The following is a 20,407-nucleotide window of genomic DNA, read 5'->3' as shown; positions in this document are numbered from 1 at the left end:
CATTCAATATCGTCTAATACTGATTACCATGATTGATAAAGTTAGTCGATTGGCATTCAACGAGTTTGTAATTAAAATATAAACACACTCTAATGGCGTGTTTGTTTTTTTAAAACATAAAACTCAATTCACATCTGCATTAATAATGCTTTGAATACACTGTGGTATGTAATCAAAAACCTAGTGACTAGCCTGAAACCTCGCCCCCTTAGCTAAACACCAATTTTTTATATATGTCCTATTTCATTTACGATATTATTGTGTTTTTATATTTAGTATCAATACAATTTATTATTTTGAGATTTAATATTTAGAAAATAAAAAAAAATCGTGATTAGGAAGGTTATAGTAACAAGAGCCATTGTAAAATTTGTTTATACATTGAAAAAATTTATTTTTTTATTAATAGACTATGAAGAAAAAAAGAATAATTAAAAAATCAAATAATTATTCATTAAAGTCTCAATTATTTAATGATCAGTATTAAACTACACTGTATAGTTGAAAAACAAAAGATGAAAATTTGTTTATTTACATCAAGCTTACTAGGAGCTCATTCAAGACTTACTCAAACTTACTCAAGAGAAAAATAAAGCTTTGATTTTGACTCATCGAGATAAAGATAGGGAAAAAAAAAATTTGTGGTTTATGGATTAGTCAAATAAATGCAGTAATTCAAGGAAATCCTAAAGTATATTATATTTATAGTAATTTAGTATATAGTCCATACATGAGACAATTTCTTCTTAATCATAAAATAGTTGCACAAATAGTTATATTAAAAGATAATTGTCTTTTTATAATTGGTAATGATATCATAAAAACCAAAAAATCCTCTTAGACTTTAATCTAGGAAGGTATATAATAGAAATTTGTTTGTTTTGATAGTTTTATCAAATGAATTTTTACCATATAATAAAGCTATCAGAATAAACAACCACGCTAAATTAAAAAATCTTCTTTATTACTTATTATCTTTTTTCTTACAACGTAAAAATCTAAATTAAATTGTTGTAATTTTTTAACAAAACATCAATCAATGTTAATTCAGATCTCAATTCAAAGTTGGATTTCAAATTATTTATTTCTATATTTTTTGTTAAAGTAGTAGTTCTAGCAATTGAGACACTTTTTTCAAATTATTTTTCATTATTAAGAAAAGATAACGAAGATAAAATACAAGCTTGTTTTATAGCAATTGCTATTAATCGTTGTTGTTTTAAGGTTAATCTATTTACATGTCGAGATAATATTTTTCTTGTTCACTAATAAATCGACTAATTAAACCCATGTTTTTAGAATCAATTCGGTCCCCCAATTGGATCGGGGACAATCGCTTACGAAAAGATCGCTTGAATTTAATAAAGAGTCGCTTAGATTTTTCTATGGTCTATTTATTCCTATTCCAAAAATCACATTTATTATAAGAAATACAAAAAAGGATTTGCTTTTCTATTCTTACTTTCTTTTTTTAATATATGTTGTTATACACTAATATATGTATATAATTCAACAGTAAAGTATAGAATATAGATAGATTTATCTATATAAATATGAAAAAGGTGAGGAGCGAAATTTGTTTATCTGTTAACAAAACATATCTCAAAGTTTGCATAAAACTTGAGTTTATGTTTGCAAGCATACAAAATAACTCCTAAGTCAGATTGAACTATAAACCCCCCTGTCCCCCGTTGACGACCCCTTTACAATCAAGCTCCATAATAATGTTTTGATAATCAAGCTTGATAATCCAATTAATGGCTTCTAAGCATGCTAGAGCTTTCGCCTCAAAGGGGAAAAATATCATAATAGAAAGAGACTAGGGTTATCAGAGTGACACGTTAGAAAAAAGATGTGGTGAGTGTGGTCTACCTCTAGAAACAAAATTTTGACGGACAATGTTGATTCATTCGTGTTGTGTTGTGTTGACAAAACAATCGAAAACATTTCTATTACAAAAACTAAAACCAAATATCTTCAAATCATAAAAAAAAACGACATTAACATAACATTTAATGGTACCTGAAGGGGTTTCAGCCAACTTAGAATGAGAATTCATTGTTGAGGTTGGATCAGATTTTTTTTCCAAACCTTGAGGATGACGCCTCCTGTTATTGAGCACAAAATTCCAATTAAGATGACATTTCCTATTATTTTAGGTGGCAAAAACAACCCATGACATATAAATAATTTTTAAATCACTCATTTTTAGTGTTGTAGTTTTATTTTATTAGTTGTTTTGAAAAATAATCTGAATTGTGCATATAATTACTATTGTGATTTTAAGTAGAGTGGTGAATGACATTCAATGTTTTATGTTATGAATGAGACATGTTAGTTGTCTATCTTTTTTTCCCCCAATTTTTTAAATGGACGTGCACAATAAATATTAACAATTTTTAGGGAAGTTTGTTTCACGGGTAGATTTTTTAGTCCTGAAACTATCAGAGGGGAAAAAATAATCTCGCATTTATTACAAAGTAATAAAACAATTAACCCTAAGTATATTTTTTTACTCGAGTAAGCCACAATCTCGCATTCAGCCAATATTTAATCTTAGTGAAAGGGAATACTTATTTCAATGGGACAAAAATCTCATTTATAAGTAAAAATGTGCATCTTCCTACCCTCTATCACACTTTTCTGTTAATGATTAATTCATTTATGTTTTATAATTTTTGTCATTCTCAAATTTTTTTTTCATGTGCCAATTTTTATTTACCGCCAATTACATGAATTTTACCCACAATTTTTTTTCCATGGTCAATTGTTCCTTGCATTTCTTATGAGGCGCAAATATGTATAACTATATTTTGGGTTATGCACTGGTGAATAGTGAGAGGGGTTTTGTCAATGAACCGTGAAATATATAACATTTTAAGGATAATTTGTTTGTTATTTTGAAATATATAATAAAGTTGTTTGTTTTATGGAAAAAAAATCTTTAATGTAATAAGAATATTTTAATAATTATAATATATATTTTTGAGAAAAAAATAATTTAATCAAACAAATATTTTAATTATTTTTGGAAATATAAAAAACATTTTTAAATAATTTTATAGTTAATCAAACACATTTTTAATTAAATACAAGAGGATAACATTTTCATGTTTTATTCCCAAGAATAATATTTTCGAAATTAAAAAAATTATCCGTCAAACAAACTCACCTTTAGATATCTCTTAATCTTTTTATCATTGTTTTTTTTTTTGTTTGTAAAAACTTAAATCAGTATTTTTTTTAGTAGCAAACTTATTCCATTTTTCTTATGATTCTGTTAAGTAATATAATATGACACATGATAGAAGGAGCAGGACCAAGATAAAAGTTAGATATCCTGGCTAATTCATGAACAAGGTTTGTGCACTATGTTATGATATGCCCAAAGTTGAAAAGATCCTCCTTTATACAGCGCAGACTTCCCACAAACCTTTGGCAACCTCGTTCTATAATCATGGTCTATATTGATAAATTTATTATTGTCTACGTATATTTTTTTTCAATGCAATATTATCTAGATCATTTCATGCATGTATATCCTTTGTTAAAATTAATCTATATGATAATTACAATTACAATTCCTTTACTCAATACACATTCCTCGCAGAAAATATAAAGAAAATTTTCAACTGATTACAAAATGAAAAAAATTAAGACCCAGTGAAGAAAAGTGACAGCAAGATTCCAAGTGAAGATGATAGATAGGGCATGAAATTCCTCTAAATTTTGACCCTTCATCCCATGCGCTGCGTCCACGGGGGTGACGTCCTCCGATGACTGCGCCCTATTCCAATCCTTCTCCAATGTCAAACATCCAAACCAAGAAACTCTTCTCCACCGTCCGATAAAAATAACAATTATTCCTTCGCGCTTTTCAATTCTCAAGGACAATAACGTAATTCAGTTAACCACCATAGTTTAATTAATTAATTTGGTAATTTCTCGGTGAACTTACATTATTTATTCTACGTGTCCCTCTCTTTCCTCACTCACTCACGTTACTGTTGTCGTTTCATAGCAACAAAAATGCACAATCCACCTCCAACTAGCAATTACTACTCTCTTGGATATAAATGCAATATAATATATAAACGCTATTTTTTTGTATTTTCTTTTCTGAGAGAAAATAACTAAATAAGTGGGGCTCACATGCAAGTAGAAAAATTAACAAAGGACCACGATACACCCACTCCAACGAAACTCAAATCTAGCCGTCAAAAAGCGGGACCACAAACAGCGACGACGCAGAGTGCGGACCTACCCTAATAACACAACACGTCAACATCACCTCTAAATTAATCTCTAACCATTAAATGATCATTAAGACCGTTGAGACGGTTCGCGCCTGCACTAATCGTGATAAGGCTTAGCACCACCGAAACACCTGTTCCTTTCATTCATTCATCACGAGTCAACTAAAAAACGTAGTAGCGAGTGAATGTGAATTTGTGAATTTTCCATTTCCAACTGTTTGTGTAGTGTTGCTGCGAAGTGCAGACACGTTCGAGCGCTCTCTCTTTCTCTCTCTAGAAAAAAGTTGGGATGTGAGAGAGAGGAGAAGAAGAGGAAGAAGCGAAGATGCCGAACATAGCAACGTTTCGCTTCCTTCTGCTGTGGATGCTCTTCCTCTGCTTTGCCTGTACTGCGCGTGCAGCTCAACGAGGTGAACTTCTCTATTTTGCATTGAAGTTGGGATAAGGTTGATGCATAAGGATTTTGGTTTGGATTTGTTTGAATTTCATTTTGTTGTGCTTTCAATTAAGTTATAGAGGTTAAAAAATGCGCGTGTGTGACGTGGAATTGATGCTTGAAGTTGAATCCGAGTAATGTATGGGTGCATTTGATTTCATCTGGAGCGTCAGAAATTGCTCATGGATTAGAGAAAGCCCAAATAAAGCAGTTTTTCACTTATTTATTTTTCATTTAAATTGTTTTTGGGTTTCAATCACATTAGCTAACCAACAAGTCATTGGTCTTAGTGATTCTGGACTCGGTCCCTTAAACAAGGTTTTGGTTTCAAGTCTTGTGATGAAAAAAAACGTGATTGAGAGTGGAGAATCTCACTAAAAAAGGCTAGTCAGGTTTTCTAACAGATATTAGTTGTTGGTAAAGCTGGTAGATACTTTGTACCAATTACATGATTAAAAAAAACACATTAGGTAATGCCAGAAGGCCTCACTGAGTTAAAAAGGAAAAAAAATGAAAAAATAATGACATCATCGAATTAATTTCAGCAACTTACTATTTTGCTCATACCGTGAAGGGTTATTTAAGTTTGAATGGTTCATGGAAGACATTTCTCCTTAGTGGAGTACTTTGATCTTAAAAACATAAGAAGTACAGAGCATGTACAAATTATAGAACTAGCTAAGTTTAACCCCTAATTTAATAATTTATCATGATTCATGAAACTGCTTTATTGGGGTTACACGTTGCACAAACTGTATTATTTAATTGAGCAACACTCATGTGTGTATGCATGTAATCTATTGACAATCTACAAAGTGACTTACAGTGAAAAGTAGTTGCTAGCTACATTGCAGTTGCTGTTGGTGAATTTCATTGTCAACGAACCCAGCATGATTGCTTGCACATTCCAAAGGATTAGGATTTTCTTAATTTTAATATTTTATCCCCTTTGAGCTGATTTAAATTTCTGATGCCTCATATTCATTGCAGGGCCATTTGCCATGCGGATTAGCTGTGGAGCTCGTCAGAATGTTCAAACAAAACCAACCACTACCCTTTGGTATAAAGACTTTGGATATACAGGAGGCATTCCCACTAATGCAAAGACATCAAGTTACATTGCCCCTCCTCTCAAGACTCTTCGTTATTTCCCCTTGTCTGAAGGTCCTTCAAATTGCTACAACATTAATAGAGTGCCAAAGGGGCACTACTCAATAAGGATATTTTTTGGACTTGTTGCACAGGCTAGAGCTACCGATGAACCTCTATTTGACATCTCAATTCAAGGAACTCAAATATATTCTTTGAAATCAGGTTGGACCACTCAGGATGATCAAGCATTTACTGAAGCCCAGGTATTTCTTATGGATGGTTCAGTCTCAATCTGTTTTCATGGCACGGGTCACGGAGATCCAGCAATTCTTTCAATCGAGATTCTTCAAATCGATAATAAAGCTTATTATTTTGGATCGCAGTGGAGTCAAGGGATAATACTCAGAACAGTCAAAAGACTGAGTTGTGGGTTTGGGCAGTCAAAGTATGGTGTGGATTATGGTGCAGATCCCCGGGGAGGCGACAGATTTTGGCAACATACTGAAACTTTTGGTGAGGATTCTGATCGACCTAGATCTGTTGAAACTAGAATCAAACAGGCTTCACATCCACCAAACTTTTATCCTGAAACTCTTTATCGATCAGCACTTGTTAGTACTAGTAGCCAGCCTGAGTTAACATATACATTGGATGTGGATCCCAACAAAAACTATTCTGTTTGGTTACATTTTGCTGAGATTGATAACTCAGTGACTGCTGAAGGTCAAAGGGTCTTTGACATTATGATAAATGGTGATGTTGCTTTTAAAGATGTTGATATTGTGAAATTGAGTGGGGATCGTTATACTGCCCTTGTGCTTAATACGACTGTTGTCGTTAATGGGAGAACTTTGACTATAGCTTTGAGCCCAAAAGATGGTAGTTTTGCCATAATCAATGCCATTGAGATAATGGAGGTTATAATGGCTGAGTCAAAAACATTATCAGATGAAGGTACATACGGCATCCCATGTTTTCAACATGAATTTTCATACTGATGTGTAATATTTATTATGTAATTAAATAAAATGCGGGTTGACTATTTGAAATTCATATTAATCCCTCGCTATCTGGAATTTTTCAGGTTTAAGGCAAGCAATTACATATAACATAATATTTACATTCCTAGGAATTTATCAGTGATAGAACTATACATTCTCTGGCCTTTTTTTCCCTCATATTAATTAACACTTCTCATGATACTCATTATTTTTGGGGCTGTCATTGTGAATAAAACACGAAATTTGTTTAGACTTTGGACCAAGTTATGTGCTGGCATTTGCTACTTTTAGATGCATTATCATACTTCTTAGGTTACTTTGTGTTGCCAAATTTTTCCTTAACAGATTTCTGCTGTTGTTCTTGCATCCTCTTCCTTTTAGGGATGACATTCAAGCCTAGTATTGATTTGTTGCTTTATGATACTGTTATATTTAGTTGTTCTCTGTTTTATGTACTATTAATGGCAGCAAATGTGATTTCTGTTAATCCAAATGCATATAAAATCTTGCTTGTTGATTGTTGGTCTTTTACTCTAGTTATGGCTTTACAAAAATTGAAGAAGGCTTTGGGGCTTCCTCCCAGGTTTGGGTGGAATGGTGATCCATGCGTTCCCCAACAACATCCATGGACTGGAGCCGATTGCCGATTAGACAAAAGTAGCAGCAAATGGGTCATTGATGGACTGTAATTTCTTATAACCCTTATTGTATATTTGGTTGTGTGGTAGCATGAATAAAAACTTGTTAATTCTTTCACTTTGTTTTTTTTTTTTTCCGTCATTCTTTTCTTTATTTTTGTACCAAAACCAAGAATAAAAACTTTTCTGCAGCATTAGAGCTTCGAAGTATGAATCCCATAAAAAAAGTAAAATAAAATTAGAAGACTTTGTCTATTTGTATGTCTTTGTGCACAATGATAACTTACATTCAAATATATATATATATATATATATATATATATATATATATATATATATATATATATATATTATTCTTCACTCATTTGCGAACTTTAATTTTTACTTACTTTATGAAATCATTCTTTATATGTTTGTTATTTGAGGGAGTAACCCTTACATTGACCCTCCCCTTTATTAAAATTTCTTTGGGCCCTGATTGTATTCATTGGTCAAAATAAACTTACAACTCCACTCTACATTTACCTAAGAGATTGGTAGCACTAGGGTACAAAGCCATTGTATTTTGCTTTGAAAGCTGTGTTGAATATTCAATGTCAATATCTGAATAACTTGGTGCTGTATCTGTTGATGAACAGTGGTCTTGACAATCAAGGTCTGAAGGGTTTTTTGCCAAATGACATTTCCAGACTTCATAATCTGCAAATCCTGTGAGTATGAAATAGTTTCCTTTCATGAAAACATTATTATTTGTGTCATGGCATTGCATATATGTACGAATTATGCTCAATATATTGATAACAAAATCTTTGCTTATCAAATAACAAGCTACATGACAAGTACTGATATAGTGATATTGAATAATTTGTCTGACCTTTTTTCTTTTTAATTTCACTATTCCAGTATTCCCTAAGATATAGAAAAATCGAGCATGTTCATTTTCATATTCCTTATACTTATGTTACTTGTGCATCACAGAAATTTGAGTGGAAACAGCATTCAGGGGCCTATTCCATCCCCACTTGGAACAATAGCTAGCTTGCAAGTGCTGTAAGTGATTCCTTGTTCTTCTTAGTTCTTTTGGCAGATTGATTTATTTGTCTTTATTTCTTAGGTCATACAATATATGGTACAATATCAATATGTTATTCTCATCTTCAGCACAGGTGCATTAGGAATTGATGTCAGCTCTAGTCCTGTCTTCAAATTTTCAGTGTGAATTAAGCCTTTAGAGGAATTAGTGGACAAGATATACTTGGCATGAAATATGAATTTGTATACGTACTTTTTTTTTTTTGACATACATTTGTAGTCCCTAACTAATCTTCATAATTCCTACTTACTATTGGGACTTCTTACATAAACTGAATCACATGTGTTGCTCCAAAACTATGTATGAAGCTAAAACATCTAAAATAAAGAACAAGCAGGATGTGAAAGGGAAACTGTTCCTCTTATGTAATTTGTTTGACTCTGCTTCTTCATGCTTTGATTAAACCTCTTTGAGATTAGCTATTTAGCTTCACTGTTAAATTATGAAGCTTTGAATCTTTGCTTTGGCTATCATGGTGATATGATTTCTGAATGCCATGTACACGTGCAGTGACCTATCTTACAACTTTTTCAATGGTTCAATTCCTGAAAGCCTTGGACAATTGACATCGTTGCAAAGACTGTAAGATTTCTTGGTGTTTAACTTACCATAAGACAAATAACTAAATGAGAAGTCCATATTAAAAAATCTTAATGCAGGAACCTTAATGGGAACTTCCTGTCTGGAAGGGTCCCAGCAACTCTTGGAGGAAGACTTCTGCATGGGGCTAGCTTCAAGTATGTTGTCAAATGTTAAACTCTAGCATAAATTTATAAAGAATATTTATATGCAACGAGAGGAGATGCATATCTATATGCCATTCCTCCACTTTCTCTGTGATTATGGTTGCTAAATCTGCACTTGCGGATTGCTGCAGTTTCACTGATAATGCAGGCCTATGTGGCATACCTGGATTACCTACTTGTGGACCTCACCTTTCTGCTGGTGCTAAAGTTGGCATTGGGCTAGGTGTTTCTTTTACTCTTCTACTTCTTATTACCGGTTCAGTTTGCTGGTGGAAAAGGCGGCAGAATATCCTCCGGGTTCAGCAAATTACAGGTAAGAATGCTAATTTGCAGGTATAGTTATCTTAGTAAAATGTCATTGGGTCGAGTTTATATTACTTGTATTTTGCACTTATACTTAAAAACATTAATATAAGCTGGCACAAGGCCAGCATTATATTAAAAACATTAATACAGACGGGCACAAGCCCAGCATTTATTTTCTATTTTGAAGTCTTCTAAACATAACCTTGCATTGAGAATTTGAAATAAACACACATTTATATGGAACCATTGGGAGAATTAGTAATATAGTAACGTGTTTTGCTGATCTTTGCTGCCCTAAAGGCAATGGATAAAAATATAATAAATAATTTTTTTTCTAGAAAACATGGTAAAAAGATATTAATATGTCGGTTAAAAATAAATCACTTTTAATTTTTAACCATTGTTCTTGGTAAAATCGTTAGTAATGTAGTGTTATTTTTGGTCCACTTTGCATACTTGCATTTCAACTTTTTCCCTTGCTCTCTCTATACAACCTTCAGTATTTTCCCAGGATAAAAGAAATTTGAATTTGAGGGAATTTGTCACTTGAAACTTGGGTTGAATTAGTAAAACTGGTGAATGTGCCACAGTTAACATTGTTTAGCATTGAGAAATTAAGATTATCTTGAATGAAAAATTTATACTCTTGATTTTCTTTGGTAGCAAGGGCAGCTCCATATGCGAAAGCAAGGACCCAATTTTCACGTGACATCCAGATGACAAGGCATAATAATAATAATAATGCGGAGAATGGACCCATTTTGCTTTCACGATAATACCCCATGTTTCTGGTATCTTTTGGGGACAATCCTAGCATTCTTCTGTTTCCCATCTTAAATTGCTTCTTTTAATTAAAGAATCCTCAATGGCAGGCAGGGTAATCTGATCTTCTGATGGCCGTTCCCCGTAGCGTGCTTCCCCAAATATCGACAACAATTTTTTAGCCCATTGAATCATTTACAAGCTGGGAACCCTCTTAATTTGTAAATCAGAAATGTGTACATTATGTTTGCGTTTTCATTTCCCACTCTGTTTGAACTTGTATACAGGTTTTCTCTTTTTACTATGTTAGGAGAGGATTTGTAACATTTTAAAAGTTGAAATGCAAATAGAAATCTTAATGTTCTATGAAGTACGGTAAGCAAGGTCAATTTACATAATACGCGCTACAGTTTTCATTTATATCGTGTATGATTGTTTATGCGTTGATAAGGAAAAACCAAACAAATTGCCAAATTTGCGTCAGGAGGAAATTGGTTTCTAATTTGAAGTAGGTTATTTAGGTAAGAATAACAAGTCACAGTAACGGTATCGAATAAAACCCAAACGTGTCCCATGCTTAAATTGTTTCACTCAAATATATAGATTATTATGGGAAGAATTTAGTTCCAGACATTTTGAATGGTGCTTTATTATTTGTCTTAATGCGTTCAATTAATTTATACGTCCCCGAACTATTTAATAACTTTTAATTCAGTCTCTGAATTATATTTTTAAATTAGATCTTTGAATTTGTGTTTGTTTTTTAATTTTTTGGTTTCAGAAAATTAGGAGGAAAGGATGACACTTCAGTCCAAGATAGAAAAAAATTTCAGACTCAAAGAACATTTACAGAAATACTTACATTTACTTCACTCAGAGAGAATTTAAACCTATGACCTGTCAAATGCAAGACCTATCTTGCTCCACTCGACCCATCTCTCGGGGTTATTTGTTTTTTAATTGGATTTTGTTAACACCCAATTAAAAACAAATTTAGGACACAATTAAAAAAAATATAGCTCAAGGACGTATTTTAAAAATTGTTATAGTTTAGGGGCCCAATTAGAAATTGTTGAATTTTTGGAGGCTAGAATTACCTTAGACTGGTATTCTCATCTATGTCGCTCTGAAGGTTCTAAATTTAGTATTGGGTGAAAATTTTGGTTTGCAGAAGTAAGAATACTAACCTATAAAGACTTGATAATTTTTAATCGGATCTTCAAATTATTTATCATTTTTAAATAGGTCATTAAACTTGTATTTATTTTTTAATTAAGTTCTAAAATGAGACTTAATTAAGAAATAAATACAAGTTAAGAATTCGATTAAAAACCTAATTAAAAGTTTAAATATTTGAAGGACCTATAGATTAATTTAACCTTGTTACTCTTGAACCTATAAGACTGGCATGTTATATCTCTATCTTAGGCCCGTCGGGCCGGACTTAACCTAAAGTAGATTGTTATGGTAATAATACTAATAATAAATTATGTGTAAATAAAAAATTTATTTCTTGGCATATTTTTTATACATTTAAGTCATACTTCTATCATATTTAATTAAATTTATATATTGCACCGTTATTACATATAGTAATTATGACTTTATGTCTCTAAATATTTATCGAAGAAGAAAATAAACAGATAAATAAGTTAGTTTATACATAAATATTATGTAAAAATGAAAATAAGTGTTGAGAAATTTTTTATTTGTATGAGTATTCATTAAAAACAAATATTCAAATGAATTGTTAGAGTATTTATTTCATGATATATAAGTAAAAGAAGCTACAAAGATGGGTATTTATTTCAGATAATGAATTGTTTGAGTATTACAAGTCATTTATATGCATACGCAGTCAAGTTGTTTGATAGACACAACAAACTGAACAGTAATGAAAACATCCCACAGACACACAAAAAGGAACAAATAAAAAAAAGTTGCCGTCCTATCATATCATCATCATCACAGTCATAGAGTATACAAAGTGAAACCAAAAGGCAAATTTTGAGAAACAATTTTTTTTTTTTGTTATGTAAAATCACTTGTCCTCGTGCAGGGGGAGAATCATCCAAAGATGGTCCAAACGCGACCAACAAAAATGTGTTCCGATAACTTGATACGGCAATTTACTTTGTTTTTTTTATCCTTTATGAATCATCGAGTGTTCTTTTTTATATATATAAATAAAATGCATATATAACTTTATTTTTTTCACTTAGAAGTAAACTAAATGTTGATTAGTAGGCTTAGTAGATATCAAAGTCTAAAATCTAAGCACGCATGCTAAATTTTCTTGAAGCAAAGGTGATAAATTAAGAACAATGAATCATCATAAAAGAAAGTAGAGGAGAAAAAGGTAAAATAGGATTCACGTGAACATTATTACATCCGTATCTGTAGGCATATAAACTGTGCCCGTCTGGTTGGTGCAGTGAGTCTGAACCCCGCACCCCTGTCTTTCACCACTCCCACTTTTCAAATTTAATTAGAAAAAATTTGTAAAATTGAGACAGAGAATCGAATCGGTTTGGTCCTGCAAATTGAAAGTAATAATAAAAAGTGAGAGATGAGAGAGGACAGAGCCCAACAGAACAGAGTCAAACACGCCAAGTAGAGCAGAGAAAGCCCATAATATAGAGTGGTGTGGCCCAACTCTACCTGTTCCCTGCAACTCAGACACTCTTCCACGTGGGAGTCTCTGTCACTGCACCAACCCCACACACACCCTTTCCCTTTCATTACGTCAACCCAAATTCCCATAAAACCACTTCTCCCACCCTCCACTATTCATAATCCCAATAATATTTTAATTTATGTCAGGCGCCGCTCAGCAAACGCCGTACACAACCAGTAGGGCTTACGTCACACCCGTCACTCCCCCCCTTCCCACACGTCTCATCAAGCGGCGGCTCCAACATCAATCATCCACCGTCCGATCCTTCCCCCCATCCCCTGATCAACATCAACGGCTCTCATCTAAAGCCCACCCATTTTATCCACACATTTCCAAGTGTGTGCGTCTATATATAAACCCAAAAGGCCAACCAAAGAGAAAGAGAGTGTGGTGGTGCCGGCCAGCCGACAATTACGGGAGGTTATGTGGGTCCCTCCACTTTTATATACACAACAACAACACACATACTAGTCATTTGTTGTTGTTGTGTTTGTGTTTGTGTTCTCTCCTTTCATTAACGTTGTGTTGGGTTTGCTAGTGTACTTGGTTTTCATTATGGCGTCTTCTTCAGCCTCTCGTGAGGGACACTACAGAGGAGTTAGGAAGCGACCATGGGGACGCTACGCTGCAGAAATAAGAGATCCGTGGAAGAAGACACGTGTCTGGCTGGGCACATTCGATACTCCCGAGGAAGCCGCCCTCGCCTACGACGGCGCCGCCCGCTCCCTCCGCGGCGCCAAGGCCAAGACCAACTTCCCTCCGGCGCCGCCTCTCTGCCTCGACCTCAACGTCCCTTCCTCCGATCACCGCTGGCCCCACGTCCCCCCTCGCAGCCTCGTCCTCAGCGAGTTCCTCCACACCGCCGTTCTCAGAGACATTGAACCGCCGCAACTACCTTTTCCACCCGCCGCCGCCATCGTCGCTCACCGAAGCCCCCACGCCGGGGGAGTTCAGGTGGTGGAGAGTTCTCCAACGGCGTCGTTTTTGGGTCTCGTTAGGCGCGGCATCCCCATCGACTTGAACGAACCCCCACCCTTGTGGCTATGAATAATGAATGAACCCTGACTAGGTTTCTTTCGACGTCGTTTTATGTTCCCTAGTATTATCTACTACTACTCCCATGTTTTTTCATTTTAATTTTCCCTCAGCATGCTTAGGTTTTTATTAGTAGCGTTGTACGTTCATCGTAGAGGGAGTAGTCGTATGTATCTGTCCATGTGAGTCTAACATTAGGTTAATGGAAGGGGAAAAAAACTGCTATGATATTTTGTATATACAGTACATTTTTTTTATATTTTCCTTTATCAATGTCTCTACGCATTTTGTCGTTGTACGTAGTACTATGTTATTCGCCGATCTAATTTAGTGGATTATGTTGGGATTTTTTTCATGATTATGTAGGTTTGAAAAACTGGTTATGTTGTGTTGTGAAGTGGTGTTTGGTTGGGTTATGTTGGTGCAAAGTGTGGGTTAATTTATTGCGTTGTGTTGGGTTTGGCGCTTTTGGAATGTTGGGCGGCGTAGTAGACTAACCGACGAGGGATTGAGAAGCGTTTGATGCGGTTGGGACCACCTAGGAAAGAGAAATGGAGCGCGTGGTTTGAGACGCGCGAGTGGGGTTTCTTTATTCTGTGAGAAGCGGGAACTGCGAAGCGAGCGTGTGGGTATCAGCATGATGGCATTCCTTTTTCTAGTCAGACCTCTGGTTCTTATCATTTTTGCAGCGTACATTTTCCACAACTCTTAGACCTATTCGCTATCCAAAGCGCGTGTCCTTCCTAATATTACTTTGTCAGGGTAGAGACTAAAGAGAGACACATGTGAATCAATATTTTATAAAATAAACAATTATCCAAATAGACTTCGGAATATATTATATTATATTATGCTGAGGATTGGATAACAATTTGTTAGTATTGGTTTAGGACAATAATTACCTAATAGTAATTATTCTTATTATTGTTATGGCCAAAACTGATGAAGCCGGGGAATTGGAATACAAATATTTCATTCTTTAACATCACTATAAAAAATTTATAGTATTACTTCAAATAATAACCTTACTTTTTTTTATTAATCTTTACTATATCACTAACTACACTTATTTCTTTCATGATTTATAGAAATATTTTCCACAATTTTATCGTATTAAAATTATAAGTTATAAAGTGTAGATGTTTGGCCCATACTCCAGGAATCCTAACATTTTTTACTGTTGCATTTTGAATGAGTAGTAGCACAACTAGTGAAACAGTATAGTTAATTTAAGACTGAAAATACACTATTCTAAAATAATTTTTTATTTTAATTTATTTTAAAATAATAGGTTTTTAGGAACTTTAAGCTATTTCTCTCCCCTTGTAAAAAAAATCTATTTCTGACAATAATACTCTTAAATATACTTAAGAGAATAAATTAATACTTACACTTAAAAAACATTATTTATAAAAGTAAGTTGTAAATAGTAGTAGAATATATTTATTATTGGTGGATAGTATAATAATTTATAACAAGAATGTTCTAAATCAAAAGTATTTTTTGTTCAAATTAATATCAATTAAAACATTATCGATCAATTTGTCACAATTTCAAAAAATAATAATTGTTTTAAAATGGAAGCAATAATAGTGTGTGAAGGTGAGAAATACTATAGTACAGTACAACAGTCATTTAGCCTATGTTGGGAAGCAACAATAGTATATGTTCGGTAGATTGAAAATAAAAAAAGATGAAAATTTTAAATTGGAAAATAAAAATAAAAATTTCACGAAATTTTACAGTTTTTTTCAATCTCTACCAAATGAATCATTAGGAATCAAGCACATTACTAATATGACGGCTTGAAAAAGTAGCTTTTACTTGATGTTCGTGATATCAAATCACCCGATATTTTTATTTATTATTATATTTCTTAAGCTAATTCATTGGAGAAGAGTAAATCAAATGTTAATCAGTGTTTTAAGAAAATTTAATGAACAATAAAAAATTACTATACGTAAAATGCATTGTTCGTAATTTTTACACTCTTTTGATTTTGAAATAACTTTTTTTTATAATTCTTTAATAATGTCTCAACTTAACGGTAAATATCAAGTAGTTTTTATTTTTACAAAATCTTTGTATCTGTTTGATAAAAATATTACTAGTAAATATTTTTAATATTTCATAGATATTAAATTAAACTTTTATTTTCCATAAAATATTTCAAAAACTTTGTAGACAAATTTTTAAGCAAAATATTAGATTACATAGTCATATTAAATGCAGCTGTACATTTTTCGATATTTTTTTAAAAAAATATTATTCCCTCTGTCTCAAAATTATTACTATTTATTCTTTGGAAAAAAAAATCTCTAATGCTCTCATTTTTTATTGAGATATTTAAATAATTGTTTTAATTTTGTCTTATAATAAATAATATATTTATCGAAATTAAGAGGAAAAACATTGATATTTTAGTAAAAGTGTTTTTGTGTTTATTTGTCTTTCTCTGAAAATTATAAGAAAAAATAGAATATTTTTTATATGTAAAAATTAAATATGATATCAAAATATTAATAACACTCAGGTATCTATTTAAACCAATGCTAGACTCATATATAAAAAGAGGGGATGAATATAAGATAATAGAGGTTGTTTTGTTGAAGTCAAATAAACTAAAAATAGAAGAAAATTATTTTCTAAAGTTTGAAAACTAGAATCGTGAAAAAAAATAGGTAGGTCAAAAACTCTTTTATTGAATGGTTTACTTTATTAAAAATATTTTGTTAAATATTGAATGAGATGAAGTATTTGTAAACCAAATGTTTCCTCAATGCCCATTATTATTATTATTATTACTTTTTATTTGTTAATTAGTGCTACAAACGAAGTCTAATACGTGGTAACTTAAAAAAAGGAAAAAACTTGAAGGGTTAATAAATATACGTCATCAAGAGAAGGGAAAGGGAAATGTGGTGTAGTAATACGTGGTGTGCATTTATGGGGTCAAACTATATATAGAGATCTCTCAGCCTACGGATGTGACGCAAGGAAATGAAGGATTCTTGATCGATGGGTGACTTTAACGCTATTTATTGATTGTTCCTTTCCTTGTGTCTCCAAAGGTAACACTCCCACTTCACTTTTAATTAATTCATTTATAAAAGTTTTAAACTAATTAATTTAGTAAATAATATTACATTTATCTTAAATTTATATATTTTTTGCAAAATTATTTATAATATTAATGAGACATAGTGACTTAAAGTTAAGCTTTTAAAAATATTTTTTCATTTTTAAATTCTTTTAATCTCTCATCAATAATATATTTATCTTTTACTTTTTATTTATTATATGTGAATAGGCAAAAAAAATTGCTAAAATGCAAAATTATAATTTAAAAATGCTCAAAGTGATGTTTTATAGGAGTAATATCTTTAATTCAGTTAATCATTAAAAACAAACGCGTTTAATTACATTAATTTTTCATCAAATATTTAAAATTATTAATGTTCGTTAATATCTAATTTTATTTCACTGAGATAGCAATAAACATTATTGCAAGGTTTTTTTTTTCTTTTTTGAGAATAACATTATTCCAAAGTTAAAAACTACAATTATGTGGAGTAGTATTTTACAAGAGTTGTAGTGGGTTAGCTTGGGTTTTTGCGAGGTGATGCAGTGATATTATTATGGCAAGAATGTGAGCAATTCAAACCCAATTGTCAGAAAACTATTATGAGCACACAGTTGGGTGACAAAAAGACGCAAGACTGCAAAAGTACAAACTCAACCCATTACCCATTTACCCCCACACGCAAATAACCCCCCTTTACCATTCTCTAGAACCATACACACTATTGTTGAAAATTAATACTGCATTATTTTCTTTTTCTAACGATTACTATTGACACATATTAAGCATATTTCGTTAATTATTTATGATCAGAGTTAACAGATCCTCTCTTCGATTTAAATATTCCAAAAGAAACACATATATAATGGTCTAAATTAGAAATAAACATTAACTAGTTTATTATATTTAATTGACTTTTCAAAATTAGTAAAACTATAACAAATTATATTTCCTCCCTCACAAAATAATTTAAGTCCACAATTATTTTATACAAACAAAAAAAAGTAATAAATAAATGAAATGAAATGGAGTATCAATTTTTTAAAAAAAAAGTAATAAATAAATGAAATGAAATGGAGTATAAAAAGTACAATTAAAAAATAACTAATGTTATACATTAAAAACTAAAATAATAATTATTTTAAAATATTGTTTTTCTTTATAATACGACAAATAAAATATTGTTTTTGTAGTGATTCCAAGCCTGCATAAACTATCCAAATTAATTTTTTTTTTTTACAAAATCAAATATCTAATTACCATTTTTTAATTTACATACTTAATTAAAATTTTCTAAGATAGTTCAAAGACTTAATAATATATTAAATCTATTTTATTTTTTATTTATGATATCAAATTTCATATTATGTTATTATTACTTCAAAGTATTACAAAATTTTATATTTTTACTTTTTTAGCATGTCAAAAAACTGTTTATATTTTTTAGTTGTGTTTAACTCTTACGAGTAATAATATACAAATTTTTATTTATTTTAAACATTCAACCAATATTTTTCATTTCGTGAGTTATAAGATTCATTTATTAGTTAAATAAAAAGAAAAAGATTGTTTTGAGTATCTTTTATCAACAATTTTATTTTATTCCTATGTTATAAATTTCATCATACTTATTTTTTATTTTTGGGTATTAAATAATATATTGTGATAGTATTTAAAGTTTGTTACCTATTGATGAATGATGATTATAGCATTACAGTATTAATAATTAATATTTAGCAATAATAGAATGTATTATGATTGTTGTGGATATATTGGTAATAGGGAGGGGTGAGGCATACCATAGCTGATAATCTGGGCCCAGCCGGCCGTCATTTCACAGTCTCTGGCGTGTCTGATTTGACCATTCTACCATGTCATGTGGTGGGCCCCACATCGTGAGAGGAAAACGTGGCGTGTTTCTGGCGAGAAGCCCCATCACCCACCGCAAACGTCACGCAACACGCTCAACGCCCCGCACCTCCTTTTTCTTCTCTTTTTTAGTTTTGAAACAACACAACAACATCATATGCATCTTCTCATAGTCACCTTTAGTTGTTGACCGCCCCTATACCTTCCTTGGATCTATCATCCCAATCCTGTTAGGAATCCAGCTTTTAGACCAAACCTTTTTTCATAACTTTTATAATTACAATATACTGTTACTACAAATATAATGTATAGTAAGCTTGTCATTATAAATATATGCTATCATGAGATTGATGGTTAACTTTTATAATTAATTATTAATGTCAAAATAGTTATACTAATAATACATGTAAATTAACACCTTTCATTTTACATACTCCATGATTCAGCACCTAAAATATTGTTTGAATTGAAATAAACTGCACCAAATATTCTTATTTAAACCTTAGCCGTCCAGATCTGCAACCTTCATGAAGGCCATCACTTCCTAGATCTGCAACCTTCAAGCCCAACACGGTCGCGTTTCAGAAGGCTCTCGAACCTCGCCAGCAGCTTGTGAATGCTTTCTTCGCGGTTTCATGCAGAATCGCGTTCTGGATTCTTTTAAACTATTTTTTGTTATTTTCCTTAGTAGCACAACAACAATTGATTTAGTGAATCATTGCAATGCTCACTGGGTGTTTGATTTTAGTCCTATAGTTTCTTGTTCATGGTTAAAGAATCACCATCAAAACAGAGAAAGGAAGAGGAGAAAGCATTGTTCGCGGTCCGTCAGACTAAGAAACGAAGGCCCGTAACATGGTCCTGGACATGAGTGTTGCAGAATCAAGAAAGAGATAGGGGTAGGGAAGCAGAAAATTACATTATGATCCTTTTTAGTCGTGAATACTTTTATTACATCATATTAGATGGATGGAAGGATATTTTGAGGAAATTTTCAAAAATAAATGATTAAAATATATTTTTTTAAAATAAAATAAAATAAATAATTAACTTATCTAACTTTTGAATTTAAAATAACAAATTACTTATTTTTAAATTGCATAAGTCCATTTCACCCATGTGTATCGATGTTACACGGCATAACCTTCGTAATTTGCTCATGTTTGAACCTTTTTTCGAAAAGTAAAATTGCATTATTCTTAGTGAAAAATTGAAATTTATATATTAAATGAATTCAGGTCACGTGAAACATAGAGCCAAATGCCCAAATAGAATTCAGTGAACAGACAATAATAAGATGTATCAAAGAGGTCTATGGAGTATTTTTCTTTTTTGGTGAACAGGTCAACAGAATATTTGTTTTTCCCATTCGAAGATCGTGATAATTATTACATTTTACAAGTAAATTCTAAAG

The 20,407-nt window shown here is 31.9% G+C and overlaps 2 protein-coding genes across 5 annotated transcripts; both read left to right on the top strand.

Annotated features, from left to right (window-relative positions):
• The first annotated feature begins 4,349 nt into the window (after positions 1–4,349).
• LOC100798896 (receptor-like protein 4) lies at positions 4,350–10,700 on the top strand. Of its 4 annotated transcripts, XM_041008333.1 has the most exons (11): positions 4,372–4,666; positions 5,683–6,047; positions 6,168–6,738; positions 7,323–7,470; positions 8,062–8,133; positions 8,402–8,473; positions 9,027–9,098; positions 9,176–9,253; positions 9,394–9,575; positions 10,232–10,359; positions 10,441–10,700. In XM_041008333.1, exons 1-10 carry the CDS (start codon positions 4,582–4,584, stop codon positions 10,342–10,344), a joined length of 1,758 nt encoding a protein of 585 aa, XP_040864267.1. In that variant the 5' UTR covers positions 4,372–4,581; the 3' UTR covers positions 10,345–10,359; positions 10,441–10,700. The 4 variants fall into 4 exon arrangements, with proteins under 4 accessions (XP_003543034.1, XP_006594575.1, XP_040864267.1 ...); XM_003542986.5 differs by having other exon boundaries at positions 4,350–4,666; positions 5,683–6,738; XM_006594513.4 differs by having other exon boundaries at positions 10,232–10,700.
• A 2,660-nt stretch (positions 10,701–13,360) lies between these two features.
• LOC100798369 (ethylene-responsive transcription factor 12) lies at positions 13,361–14,279 on the top strand. The gene has a single exon (XM_003542985.5). It carries the CDS (start codon positions 13,563–13,565, stop codon positions 14,052–14,054), a length of 492 nt encoding a protein of 163 aa, XP_003543033.1. The 5' UTR covers positions 13,361–13,562; the 3' UTR covers positions 14,055–14,279.
• Positions 14,280–20,407: the final 6,128 nt, after the last annotated feature.

The sequence above is a fragment of the Glycine max genome, chromosome 13 (genome assembly GCF_000004515.6).
Source record: "Glycine max cultivar Williams 82 chromosome 13, Glycine_max_v4.0, whole genome shotgun sequence".
NCBI classification, from domain to species: Eukaryota; Viridiplantae; Streptophyta; class Magnoliopsida; order Fabales; family Fabaceae; genus Glycine; species Glycine max.
This window is presented reverse-complemented; position numbering and strand designations above follow the sequence as displayed.

Excerpts from the sequence above, each read along its gene's own strand:
- LOC100798896 (XM_003542986.5), top strand. The coding sequence starts at position 4,582 with ATGCCGAACATAGCAACGTTTCGCTTCCTTCTGCTGTGGATGCTCTTC. Across the intron at positions 6,739-7,322 it reads AAAAACATTATCAGATGAAG|TTATGGCTTTACAAAAATTG; the intron begins GTACATACGGCA and ends CTTTTACTCTAG. Across the intron at positions 8,134-8,401 it reads CTTCATAATCTGCAAATCCT|AAATTTGAGTGGAAACAGCA; the intron begins GTGAGTATGAAA and ends TGTGCATCACAG.
- LOC100798369 (XM_003542985.5), top strand. The coding sequence starts at position 13,563 with ATGGCGTCTTCTTCAGCCTCTCGTGAGGGACACTACAGAGGAGTTAGG.